Here is a 13777-nt window from a genome sequence, read left to right on the forward strand (position 1 = left end):
CCGAAGCTGAGCCAGAGAGGCAAACTAATAACGAAGACATTCAGCTTATTGTTAAGCATTACACAACCTAGATGATTATCTGGGTACATAAACTCCACAAGGAGAGACAATAAATGAAGATTGTTAGCTAGTTTAAGCAAACAATCCTGAAAGGCAAACAGAGAAAATTAGGTTTTGAAGAGGAGAAGAGCTTTATTCACTCTCCTGAAACTGAGAACATTTACACTGTGTGTTTTGATGGGAGGTGCTCTGGTCCTCCCTGAGCCTGTCAACTCCCAGGATGAGGAAAACAAGTGACTCCTGCATGGTCTCTGCAGCCCACCCACTGGTACAACGGTGCTCCTACAGGCTGTTCACATTCAGCTCCTGTCGTTACATAACGAAGGGAGTCATTTGCATAGGCCGAACTCCTCTGATGATAGGAGATATCCGAGAGGAGGCGTTCATCACCAAGGTGAAGTTCGGTGTGTTCTGCGGTGAGATAATGTCGTTGTTGAGAGCTAGACACACAAATTGCTCTGTTGTTGGTTGTACAAATCAACGTAAGTGCTTATATTCTGTCCCAGCTACAGAAGAACAGAAGAGACGGTGGTTGCATTTCATTTTTAATGACAATGTGCCGGCTATGGTCCGTGTTAGCTTGTATGTGTGTGCTAACTACTTCACATCGGACTGCTTCAGTAACGAGGGTCAGTACAAAGCTGACTTTGCCTCGACACTGACCCTCGTAAAAGGATCTGTCCCAACCATACGGGACCCAGCAACTTCACCTGAGACACATAGGCGTGCCGTAGCGATACATCCACGTAAACGCATGCTGCTGCGCAGCACAAGCAACAGTTTCCGTCTCTCTCCAAGTAGGCGTTGACAGACGGAGCTCATTAGTATTTAAAGGTGCAGACACAGAAACAGCCTGTTCTCAGCAGAGCTCATTTGAGCAACTTTTAGACAGCTGAAATTCAGGACCATGGATGGGTTTGGGGCAATGCATATCAAATACAGTGTTGTTGGACCTCTGACAGCTGTGTGGAATTGATGAAAATCAGTATAATAGGGGACCTTTAAATTTGTAAATCATTGTTAAAATACTTCTTAATAAGACAACGTTTGAACAACATACAGTTGGACTGAAAGCTGAAAACAGTATCACATTCATCTTTTATAAATAGACAATTATGAAAGTGATATTTCTTACCTACGTCATGGGTTGACCCCAGCACTGGGGCCGCTCGTTGGGCAATATTTAGGCTTTAACGAAATATGAATTGTGCAAAATGCAAGTGAGTCATGATGACTAAGCGATGTCTGTGTAGGCATGTAGGCAAAACGCCATCAAATGACAGATTTAAAAACAAACAAAAAAATTTAATTGGTGGCCAATCCCGATAATTATGTTGAAAAAATCTAACAATTCTGGGGTTTTTTTTCCAAAACATAAAGTGCTTCTACATGGCTACATGCTGCTGCTACACGTTAAATCTCAAAGTTTGCTGAGACCTTCTGGACGTAGGAAGTAAACTTCTCCAGAATCTGCAAGAGAACAGCAGCATCTCTTAATGGGGTTTATTCTATTGAACAGCAAACAATATCAGCTCATCTATATCCAAGCTGCTGGCACAATGCAACACTTCTCATCCTGTGACATCAATCAGCTTTTCTTCTTTTCATGCTGACAGGATTTGAAACTTCTGGCTCAGGACGTGTGCAATACGTGACGACCAATCACATCTCATTTTCAAATTTTGCTGTTTTTTCCCTCAAATATTGACCTCGGAGCGAGCCACACGACAGGAGGAGAAAGGCCCTGTATGTATAAGAACACCGCACAAACATTAAAACTCACTTCACTTAATCAGAATATGATCCATTTGTATTTTCACGCTTACTTTCCAAACATGATAACTTTTCAGACGTAACACTCCGTACCTCTGACTCCAGCCCTGTCTGACAGGCCTGAAGGGATTTTAACCACCAGCTCTCATTTGACATGACAAGTTGCTGACTTAGCAACTATTTCTAGCCGACGACCACAAGCTAATCGCTGCTTCAACTTTTCCCCACATCATATGTAGAGGCGCTCTTTGTACACACACTTCAGTCGGCTCAATCCTCAGTCCAGTACACACACACACACACACACACACACACACACACACACACACACACACACACACTCACACACACACACACATATGCATGCATGTTCTTACAGTATACACACACATTTACAAGGACATATACACAAAGCAGCTGGTAGAACAATTGCAGCTCTCTGGAAGCTGAAACAGAGACGCGATCCAAAGATACTGCACAGACTCTAACTACACCAGTGCACCAGACTTCAACACCACGACAGGCTGGAGAGAAGCAAGGCAGGGAAAAGACAAAGGGGGACACAAAAAATCAAAGATGGGAAAGGACAGGAGACAGTGATGAAAGTGGCCAGTGAGCTATCTGATCACATTTCTATTGTGCATCAAGAAGACTGGCAGCTGTTTTATCTGTCTGGGATACATTTTCAGCAGCAACAACGTAAAACCTGAATTTTGAAATATAAAGTACACTGTACTTTGGGCTTTTGTAACAAAACTTTTACAAACCTAACATTTAAAAACATATCCAGAGCATTTCTTCAAAATAGCAGGGTAAAAATAATATTTTCAGAAAGATCCACCCATTTACCCTTTGACATTAATATATTCACAACAATATTCACAGCTCCCAGTCTTCTTCTCATCATCACAGAGTTGTTTGTTTAAGGCAGTGGTGAAACATTCATTTCTTTACACTATACTAGTTTAGATATACAGTATGAATAAAAGAATCAGATCCGGGTCTGAACGTTTGATGGCTTTCCTGTGTGGGTTTTTGCCTCAACTGACAATTCAGTGTGTACCGGTGAGCTTCAAGTTCATCATTTTTGAAGATCGTGTTGAAATTATTTATGCATCGACACAAAAAATCACCAAAGACCAACTGAATTGTCCTGAAGTGGTAAACCCCACAAAGTTAGTGAAAGCTCTTCAAACTATTTGCCACTAGTATGCGACCCTTGTCTGATTGACATACTGTATACATCGGGGCCAACCCCATACATACGTGGGACTGTATCCGTGGCCGCTGATTGGCTCACACTGTGTTTGACATGAGGTCTGGATTTCTTAACAACCTTCGGCTTCTTGGTGATGAGTTTGGCCTTCTTCAGTATTGTTTTGGGCTTCTTTGCTACCTTAATGCTCCTGGTGGACCTCCTTTCTACAAAAATGCAAACCGTTTTATGCATCATAACAAGCATAGGCTACTTTAAAGAACATGACTTCAGACTTAGTCATGTGAACAGAACACCAGGAGAAGAACCATTTGATTCACTTTGAGTAATTTAAAAAAAGAAAAAGAAAAAGAAAAAGAAAAAGAAAAGATTAACTGTTAAAGGTTGAGTAGATCATTTGGAAAAATCAGAGACTTTGAACGCTGAACCAAAAAAGCCCCGCCCTCTTCGTTCAGACCTCTGTTCAAAGCCACTCCCTCAGAATGGCAAATGAGTGCTCGAGCTTGGCTAATGAGTCCAACCAGGAAGTAAGCATCGACTGACAGGCAGGCCGTCCAATTATATTCTCCGGCAGACTTTTTTGATTCGACAGAGTTTTTACAGTCCTGCCATGGCCACAGATGACATTTTTTAAATGTTTTTATGTCAGGGCATTTAATGTATCATTGCTATCGGTATGTTATGAAGACTTCAAGTACTATAACAGAAATTGTTTCTGAATAGAATCACCCACTCAACCTTTAAATGATGAGCTTTAGGTTTGCTGCTATGGTGGATTTTACAGCTTTGGACAGTCATGTGTCCCCATTTCCAGATTTGATGTATACAAAGCTAACCGTATTAGCTTAGCTCAATTAATTAAATCCAAGCATCAATATTCATATCTAATTCTTGGAAATAAGATGAAAAAAATGCTGACCTGCTCCTTTAACAATGATTGATTAGCTTAATTTACCATCAACAGAGGAAGAACATGGAGAGCATCATCCAGCAGCACAAACCAGCTTTCAAGTCTGAGGCTGGATTCATGTCCCGTTTCTGGATGTTTGTTGTGGCCATTTGGCTGCAGTCCCAGTGCACAGTGAGTGCACAGATAAGTTGATAACTGCATGGAGAACATCACATTGGCTGGTTTTAAGGAGTGTGAGGGATCTTGTTATTGATCTTGTTTTTGGGTCTGAGGCATCACACAGCCCATCTGGTTTTCATCAGCAGGAAACACAGCTCAAAAGCCTAGAATGTGGAACATCCTCCCCCAACCCTCGGACATCGGCTTTCTGACCGCAGATATGCAAAGACCAGAGCTGAGCTATGAAGTTTTATGGAAACCTGAAAAGATTCTGGGAATTGTTATTTAAATCCTGACTAACTACAACATAACTAATGGGTCATGGAGCGTTGGAGGCTCTGACACACTTGGGGGTTTTGGTCTGTGGAAGATTAGTAATACCCAGAAACCCACAAGAGTTTGTTACGTATTATCTATTTTATAAAGATGCAAACTAAACAACACATTTACTTCTTAAATTAAAGTTCTGGTTATGGGTTTGCAACTTTCACCATGGCTGTTTCTGTTTATGGGAAAGTAATGTGACACATAAAACCAGTGAACAGTAGTCTTGTAAAACACAACTGCCCTTATAAATGTCTCTTATAAAGTCAAAAGTAATAGCATATCAAGAATATTTGAGAGATTCAGCATCCAAGTTTTCATAAAACAATCCATTCAAATTCCAACATAAAAAATAACAACACCCTCTCACCAAGTTCCAAAGGACCTTCTTCTTCTTCTGTGTCTTTACTGGATGCTGCTCCCTCAGCTGTTTTACCAGCGTCTCCAGTCCCATGTTGAGTAATTGTGGTGGTTTTGGGAGGTTTAGCTGTTGACTTGATATAACTGGTTGTGAATCCAGTGGTGGGGACCTCAGTGGCGTTGGTTTTCCCTTCAGGAACAAGGCTCTCAGTTGTAGGAAAAGTTGCATCTGGGTCCAGAGTGGATCTCACTGTAGTTGTGTCATCAGCAGCTGTGACTGAAACGAGGAGAAATGATCCACAATGCAGAAATAACAGCAGAATCAAGTGCACAAGTCCTGCCATGGTAACTCGTCCCTGCAGAGAGCCCTGGACCACTAAACACTCATTGAAACTCCCTGACCTTCAGATGTGTACGGCATCAAGTCAGAATCAGTGCAAAGACAACTTCCAGTCACAGGCTGAAGAAATAAAAGCTGACACATGCAGTATGCCTTCTGGTAATACATATCAGTATGTTTACGTAGGAATTAAGTCATGTTGAAACAGTCAACCAACACAACATTAATTTGCTAATATTAATATTGCTAATATTTGGATCATCAATTGATCCGTTAAATCGTTTTTCAAGCATTAAATCTGAATCCAGTTTATCAAGTGTGAAAGTGCTGCTTCTCTTTGTCAGATTTGATGCAAAACTGAATATACAGGTTTTAGATAGACAGTTTGAAGGGGCCCCCGTCGGCTCTGGGAACATTCACTAAAAACAATTACTACTAAGAGAATAGTCAGTAGATTAATCAGTAATGAAAATGCTAGCAAGGTGCAGGACCAATAAAATGTAGATTCTTTTCGACCATAAAGTACAAAGCAGAAAACCACGTCAGGCATGCAAGCCTGAAATGTGGCTTACTATTTATTTTTGCTTGCAAAAAAAGGTAAACAAATAAAATACTATAAACCAGTCTTTTAAGACAGAGGTCTTCAACGTTTTTCAGGCCAAGGACCTCTATTGGCTGAACTCTGGAGGGCCCCCCTATTACATATCATATACAATTGTGTTGCTTATTAGACTGGGCCAATAATAATGTGTAGTGCAGCTTATAGTGCCATGTATAAAAGTGCTTTGTTATCATGCATGTTTACAATGCTAGGCCATTAAAATAACAATTGTTGACAGATTAATATATTATACAACATATTTTAATTCTATATTGGCATTTCTACATCTCATTTTCACAACATTTAACAAATAGGAATATTTCTATTTCTATTTATTATAGGTTGTATTCATATTAATGTGGAGTTTTGGACATATTTGAATTTTTGAAAGAAAGACAGTCTGGGATTTAAAGGACCCCCTGCAGCAACTAGGGGTCCCAGACCCTCTGTTGAAGACCTCTGTTTATCCCATCAGATGATTATCCAACAACCATCCATGCTGAAAACGTATATTGATATGCATGCTCTTATTTTGAAGGCAAAGTCAAAACCCTGCTATTCCTCTCGCTAACAGACTTGACAGTCGTCTCCACAGTGCTGCTGTATTACCAACCATCCGACCAGCGTTTATTCAGGGATCAAACTCTGTCAACTCTTCGTCTCGCCCTCTTCCTATCACACAGAGGCAGCATGCATAGCTGGAAATGCAGTTATTCAGGGTTTTTTAATCCTAAAGTCCGCATACACAGATGTTTGGTGATGACTATACAGTGACATCTAGTGTCCTTCTGAAAACCTTCTAAAACTGCTTTAATTTAATTTTCCCATGAGAAACTATTTTGTCCACATTGCAGTTCACCAACACAACAGGTAAACATTTTAAAAGGTGCTCACTTCTCTTCACTGTGCTGGTTAAATAGCTTTAATGGCACACATGAGGTATATTAATAGGATATTTGCACAACCAGCAAGTTATAGAACCTTGAAATGTTAAGTCCCATTACGAATGCAAGAACTCAATGTGGGGAAATGCCTATCATGACTTGTTATTAAACTGAATGTATTATTTGGTTCTCTATGTTCAAATAATGACATTATTTCAGAATACAAAATACATATGAAAGAAATGTTGGAGTGATACCATTCAATTTGTGTTGAAACTTTAAAATAGGAAAAAAGGACACAATCAACAAAACACATTTCATCCAGGTCTTCTTTGAAAAGATTAAAAAAAACATATTTACAAAAAAGTGTAATTTTCAAAACAAAACTGAGTCTAGTATCTACATCCCTCACCCCGAGCAGCTGACGAGCCCCCTCCGCTCTCTGAAGTTGAAGCCTCCGAAAAAGAAGCTACTGAATGTCTGTAAAGCTCAGTGTTGAACAGCAGAACCTTATTTATTTTACCTGCAACTAAAACAACATCATGGCTGAATTTATTTACTTTCAAAAACCTGGACAAGTAGTGGGAACACCTTTCGGTGCAAGGAACAGTTAACATTATTTGTAATAATTGCATGTCTGGTTCACATTGTGAAGAGTTTCCTTCTAAAATCTTGTCCACCACTGAACATTACATATACAGCAAATGCTTTGTACGATATCATCAAACGGTTTCTGTGTTGGACCAACAGGTTCAGGTAAATAAGGCTCTACCGTGTAACAAACCAAAACCCTAAACTGCCACTAGCTGCTAATCAGCTGTGTGGCTTCAATGGCTTAAAAAACGAACATAACAAAACATGTATACCAAAACTTTGAGTTCACAGTGATCTGAAAGAGACCGATTCCCTCAGTGCTGTAAAAAGACAGAAACAGAAGAAAACGGGCGGTGCAGAGTCCAGAGTGAGAACATCCAGCTTCAGTTTGGGGTGAAAATCCTCAAGGCTTCCAGAGCTTCAGCAGACCGTCCTCGCTGTAGGTGCCGATGAGGTTCTGGTGGGGGTGGTGGGCGATGCCGATCACATCCTTCTCGTGGATCTGAAAGGGACGGAAGGAACTAAATGAACACTGTAATTGGAATACTCGATTACTGTAAGCAAATTATTTGAACTGCATTTGTATAGGAACGATTACTTATTTTTTATGCGGGTGTGTATACATATTTTTTATTCTCCGCTTTCCTTCCTTTTCTTCTTTTTCAATTTAATGATAATGTCACACATACTTATAATAAATAATAAATCATTTATAAATAACAAAGTCTAGATTGGCAGCAGCTGATTACAGGCCCCCCTTCTAGTGGCCAGGAGATGTTGGGTTTACTGGAGAGCTAACCCAGCACAGTGGCATTAGAACAGGAAAGCGATTAAAAACGGGACAAAGTTTGGGATATATAAAAAATAAAAAAAAATTAAGCAACTCAGGGAGACCTTGGTTTCTTCTGGGATAAACGATTAGATTTGTATTATGCTCGTTTGTGAAGTCATTTACTACAAGGAACTTTCATTTTGTGCTGGATCTGGGTCTCCTGTGCCCCCCTTCCCTCCAGCAGGCCTAGCAAGACAGCCCGGGGCTCCGGTAGCATGTCGGTGTTAGCTCCCAGGCAGGACAGGCATGGGGCTCTCCTACTCTCGCAGAAGGCACCGATGACAAGCCTTTAGAATAACTATATAGAAAAGGCAAATCTACTTCCTGAGTTGCCTACTTGCTTACATATAAAGACCATAAATAAACGAGACAGTTTCTCAGCTTGTTAAAAGTTCCTCCAAGTATCTTCAAAAAGCAAGAAAAGGAGCTTCAAGACCTGAATCAAAACTTTAAAATCTGAACTTTTTTTGGAGCAGAAGCAGAGGAGGGATTGTGCCACGATATTTTTGGACATGTTTTGATCTGTGCTCCCGAGAGCAGGAACGTACCGTCAGCGTTCTCTCCAGCTTGCCGGTGACGGTGCTGAAGCAGTAGAGCACAAAGTCTTCACCCACGCAGTAGATCCACTCGCCGCGGGGCGACAGAGTGCAGCACACAAAGTCACCACCTTCCCTTTTACCGGAGCTGAAACTCCTCACGATCTGCACGGGGAGACACACGAGGGCATTAGACAAACACATCAACAGACACATGTAGGCAGGTTTAGTTTCATAAGCAAACAAGGAAACAATACATCAGGTATTCTGTTTATTGCTCAGTATTTAAGTTAAAACACTATGCATTAAAAATGACTTGTGGATAATGTGATCAGTAATTCCTTTTTCATCAAACTATGAAGGTCTATAACACACTTATGGAGCAACGCTGCTGTGATCGCCTGCTGGAATGGTTAAGTGCAACACAGAGGTCGGACTGACCTGTCCCTGCATGTTCATGATGACCACCGTGTTGGAGCGGTTACACACTACAAAGTGCTCCGGGTTCTTGGGCAGCTGGATGACGTTATTGACTGTGATGTCGGTGCCGGCTGACGTGCCCAGAGGCTTGAAGGTGTTGGAGCACTCGGTGGTCTTCATGTTCCACATCTGAAGCAGAACACAGGGAGAGGAGACACAAGTCAGACTCACGTGACTAAAGATACGAGGACATTTACTGCGTAGTTATTTTTGCAGCCGCTTGTCTCACCTTGACTGTGCCGTCCGAGGAAGCGCTGATGATGTGGTGGCCGTCTGGAGTGAAGGTGGCCTCGTTCACAAATGAGGAGTGGCCGCGGAACTCCTTGAGAGTTTTACCCGACTTCAGTCCGTGAATTCTTAAGCAAAAAGAAATTGAAAGCACGTTCACAAATTATCCTTAAAAAAAGAGAAGATGTTCTGTAAAGAGAATAAAAGGTGAAGGTGTTTGGAGTTTACCTGATTGTCTGGTCGAAGGAGGCACTGAGGAGCTGACTGCTGTCTTTACAGAAACTGACACATGTTACTCCTTTACTGTGGGCGCGCTCAAACCTCCTCAGACACTGACCGCTCTGGATCTTCCACACCTACACACACACACACACACACACACACTTTCATTTGGTTCTGCAACAGGACACCATGCTTGTATGCAACTAGTGTTGTCACGATACCAACATTTTGGTACCGGTACCAACATGTGTTTCGGTACTTTTCGATACTTTTTCAAATAAAAAGTGAACGCAAAAAATGTCATTACTGACTTTATTTTAATAGAAAATCTTAGAACAATAACATATTAATCAGCAAATAAAATAAAATACCACAAAGACAAGCTTTTCTAATGCACACAATTTTAAAAATATTAAAATATAAATACAATAATATAATATAAAATATAATAATATAAATAAACCAGCTCTTTTTTTTTTCTTCCAGAGCTACTTTTGTTAAGAGTGAAGGGCGGTGGCGCTTGCTTTTAGCACTGAATGTGACTTTTCTTCCTGAGTAAATGACCTGTCGTTCCCTGAGCTCAGTGTGCAGGTCTGGGTGCTTGTCCTTTAAGTGTTTGTCTAGTCGGAGGTGTTTCCGCCGTTAGCCATGCATGTTTTAAACACCGTTTACACAGTGGTGCGTCGGCGTTAACTGCCTCGCTTTGCGCATTTGTTTTAAGCTAAAGTACGGCCATATCGCACTTCGCGACGCTGGTTTGTCCGCAAGTTGCGGCGTGGTGACGGTGGCAGCAGCCATTCTCCTCTCCGTGCTTCGCTCTCTCGCGCGCGCTCTCTCGCTCTCTCTCTCTCTCTCTCCAAGCTTTCCTCCTGCTCCGTTTGTTGTTCCAGTCTACGCTGCTCGCTAACTTGCTAGCGGTTTCCTCCGGCTTGCCTTTTATCTCCCCAAGCTGCGGCTCGCTCCTCGTCCTCTCAGCTGTAGTTACAACGCGGTGACGTCACGTGGCGAGTTCGCCGCTGTTGCGGGCGCTGCCGGCGGCGCTGCAAGTACCGGTCCCGTCCAAATGCAATATGGTACCGTTTTAAATGCCTCAGTACCCCGGTACCAAATTAATACCGGTATACCGTGCAACCCTAATTTGGTTATAGCATAAATTGTGATTTACAGGGTTTCGATGTTAAGGTTTACCTGCCTAGAAAAAGTTTAATTAATCTCTGACTTTAGAGCTTTCCACACCTCATCAAAAAAACATTATGCATTGTTTAGAGCCCGACTACGAGGCTGTTTTCACCAAACATAAACACGCCCCTTGGAAGAACCTGCTAATCAAACTTGTCTTGTATTGAGCTGTAATGTAAAAGCAATGTTTCTCGTCTACCTTGATCTTTCCATCTTGGGCCCCGGTGGCCAACATCTCTGTGTCTCGACTGAAGCCCATACACAACACTGCATCGTCCATCATCATGAAGTTATCCTGAGCCTGGTACTTCAGATCCTGGAGCACGCAATGCATTAAATAATGTTATGTCATCAGAAACCATTAAAGTAAATGTAATGTAATATCCAACCATATCAGGTTTATGTTCATTCAGCAGAAGCTACCTTTCTGATTTTGCCAGTGGTGAAGTTCCAGACCTCGATGAAGCCGTCCACAGAGCCGGTGACCAGGTACTGACCATCAGGGGAGAAGCGGGAACACTCCACGTGAGATTTCTGTCCAAACTGTGCACGGAATAAAAACAAGTCACGTCAGAACACATAAAGCATTTAGTAGAGAAATGTAAGTCCCTGAAGTAAAAAATCAAAAAGACAGCATGTTTAACTGGATGCAGTATGAAACAGGGGAGCAGCCTATTAAGGATGATTTCTCCCGTCCATAGTTTATGTGTGAGTACCTTGACATGTCTGCTGAGCTGGGTGGGGAAGCGCTCCTCTTCCACATCTTTAACAGCAGCTTTACCCCTGAACAAATCAATAGTCATACCAGGAGGCAGGAGACCCTGATGCTGCTGCCACTTCAGAGACTGAAAGAGAAGAATAGACAAAATCATCATCAGCACTTTATTTGGATGCTAGAATAACTTGTATCCATGTCAAAATATTTCAGGTCTAAGACCCAATCATTTAATTAATGGCGAGGCTCTTAAAGTGCATGTCACTCATCACAGCTGAAGGTTTCTGGATCACCTACCTGTCCGAGCAGAGCCATGAGACGAGAGGGCGGCACCACGCTGACCTCCCCTGCCAGGGCCTGGGCGATGGCGGCCCGGCGCTTCTCCTTACTGCTGCCGTCTGGGTACGCCTGGACATCAAGAAGTGAAAACATCAGCAGCAATCTTACAGATGTTCTCTGACCCAACTGATCCGAAAACAAATGGAAGGATAAAATAAAGATTGCATCTTGTCACACGTTTGGTTTGCACTCACCTCTCTGGGATCGAAGTACGAGCGAGCCAGCAGGTTCTCCAGGTGGATGTATCTCTCCGGCTGGGTCTGTTTCAGCATGATCATGGGGTCGGTCTGCCTAAGGAGGGAACGGGCGGCACCCAACTCTCTCAACTCTATCAGCTCTAACACCACCTAGCCGGGAAACAACACACACATTCGGATTTAGAGGATGTTAGACTTCAGGCATGATCCATCATGTCCGCTTCAATGAAAGATCTGTTGACATGAGCAATGACAAAAGCAGAACAAATGTTGGACCTTTTTTTATTATTATCCAAAAACCAATTAACCAAATCATCTGGATAAAAAAATATAAACAAGAATAATAGATTAAACATTTTCTGCTTCTTTGAGTAAAAAACTTGGGAATCAAGTTTAACGCCCTAGAATATAGTTGAACTATTTCTGTTCAGAAATAAAACAAACAAATCGTGTATAACTCAACAACACTACAGATCAAGGAGACGAGAGGAGATGAGCAGCATTAAGCAACCAAACACTTGGTGAATTCAAAAACCTCACCTGTTCATAAAGGTCTATCAGGGTCTTATCTGGCAGCTTGAGGGACTGGATGGCCTGCAGAACGGTATCCCAGTGGCCGCTGTTTATGTCAGCCACAAAGCTCTCTATACTGTCCACCGTGTTCAGGGACACGGTGGTCTCCTCCTGCAGGGCGACTAGAGTCCGCTGCAGATTATTTTCTTTCAAGTACTGCATAATCAGACGGATCACGCTGTGGAAAACACAAATGATGCCAGACATTAAAAAAAACACATATTACAAAGCAGTAGTAATTCAAATTGCAATGGGTTGAATAATTGAACAAACAGCCATAGTTAATGTGAGCTCTTAGTGGATAATAACGGTAGTAATGTAAATGTCAAACACTTGACTTTTGCTGCTTGAATTTGAATAATTAACTTCCATGACAGACCATACTCAGTGGCAACTGGCAGCGTAACGTTAGCTAATGCTAACTTGTTCCAACTTCCCTATCAATTCCGTTAACTAAATAGATGAGTATTAAAATACAAAGGAAGGCCAATGTAATGCACTATGTAATAGAGCAACACGTCGGACTGAAATCTCCGTCACTTCGGTAGAAAAAGAGCGAATAATTTCCATGAGGGGTGACTGTAAACTCGCTTGTTAGCTTTAGCTAGCTCCAGGCGCTAATGCTAGTGGAGCAGCAAAGGATGAGACAGGCCTCGTTGTAAGAACATATGATCAATGAGTTATCAGCAGAAATAAAACTATTCTAGAAATGACTCTGCTTTACGATAAATTATCGAGACTACTTACTCTGCGGATTCCACCTCCAAAGACATGATTTTTTAGTAAAACAGTAGCACTAAGACGCTCTTGAGTCTGCAGGAGAGGCAAAAAGACACGCAGGACAAACGCAAACACGGAAGTACTGCGAGGAGTCAGGGACCTTCAAAGTAAAACCCTCATAGAGGGGAAGCGGGAGAGTACCTCTGAATTTGGGATAGTAAAGAGGAAGAGCTGTAAATATACTATGATTTATTAGTTGAATATAAACGAATGTGTCTATATATGTTCTTTGTGTGTATATGTTTCACTCGAGGCCGTTTAATTACATTCCAGTCATTCATTCCTCCACAATAATAGACCCGTTATGGTGGTTGTCAGAGTAGATTTAAGTAATGCACATGAAATCAGGTATTCTTGAAATCGAGCCAAAAGGGTCCTTGAATAGCGTCCAGAGGACGCCAGCAGCATTGCTGCTAGAACGAGTCGAACAAGAGAACACATCAGAATTGTCGATAGTGGTTTCATTGCACTGGTT

The 13777-nt window shown here is 41.8% G+C and overlaps 2 protein-coding genes across 2 annotated transcripts in view; both read right to left on the reverse strand.

Annotated features, from left to right (window-relative positions):
- Positions 1–5188, reverse strand: part of LOC311013874 (putative carboxypeptidase X1) — a 15606-nt gene extending 10418 nt beyond the window's left edge. Inside the window, exon 1 of the mRNA XM_084010148.1 lies at positions 4813–5188. Coding sequence (XP_083866274.1) covers positions 4813–5146 — 334 coding nt within the window. The 5' untranslated portion in view covers positions 5147–5188. The remainder of the gene's footprint in view (positions 1–4812) is intronic.
- Positions 5189–6270: 1082 nt separating this feature from the next.
- smu1a (SMU1 DNA replication regulator and spliceosomal factor a) lies at positions 6271–13375 on the reverse strand. The gene is made up of 12 exons (XM_084010380.1): positions 13270–13375; positions 12490–12700; positions 11947–12099; positions 11711–11821; positions 11415–11543; positions 11122–11241; positions 10898–11014; positions 9526–9653; positions 9299–9425; positions 9031–9198; positions 8602–8754; positions 6271–7723 (listed from the first exon to the last, which is right to left on the reverse strand). Exons 1-12 carry the CDS (start codon positions 13293–13295, stop codon positions 7625–7627), a joined length of 1542 nt encoding a protein of 513 aa, XP_083866506.1. The 5' UTR covers positions 13296–13375; the 3' UTR covers positions 6271–7624.
- Between the last annotated feature and the right edge of the window lie 402 nt (positions 13376–13777).

Source organism: Eutrigla gurnardus, assembly GCF_963514095.1.
Source record: "Eutrigla gurnardus genome assembly, chromosome: 5".
Taxonomy (NCBI): Eukaryota; Metazoa; Chordata; class Actinopteri; order Perciformes; family Triglidae; genus Eutrigla; species Eutrigla gurnardus.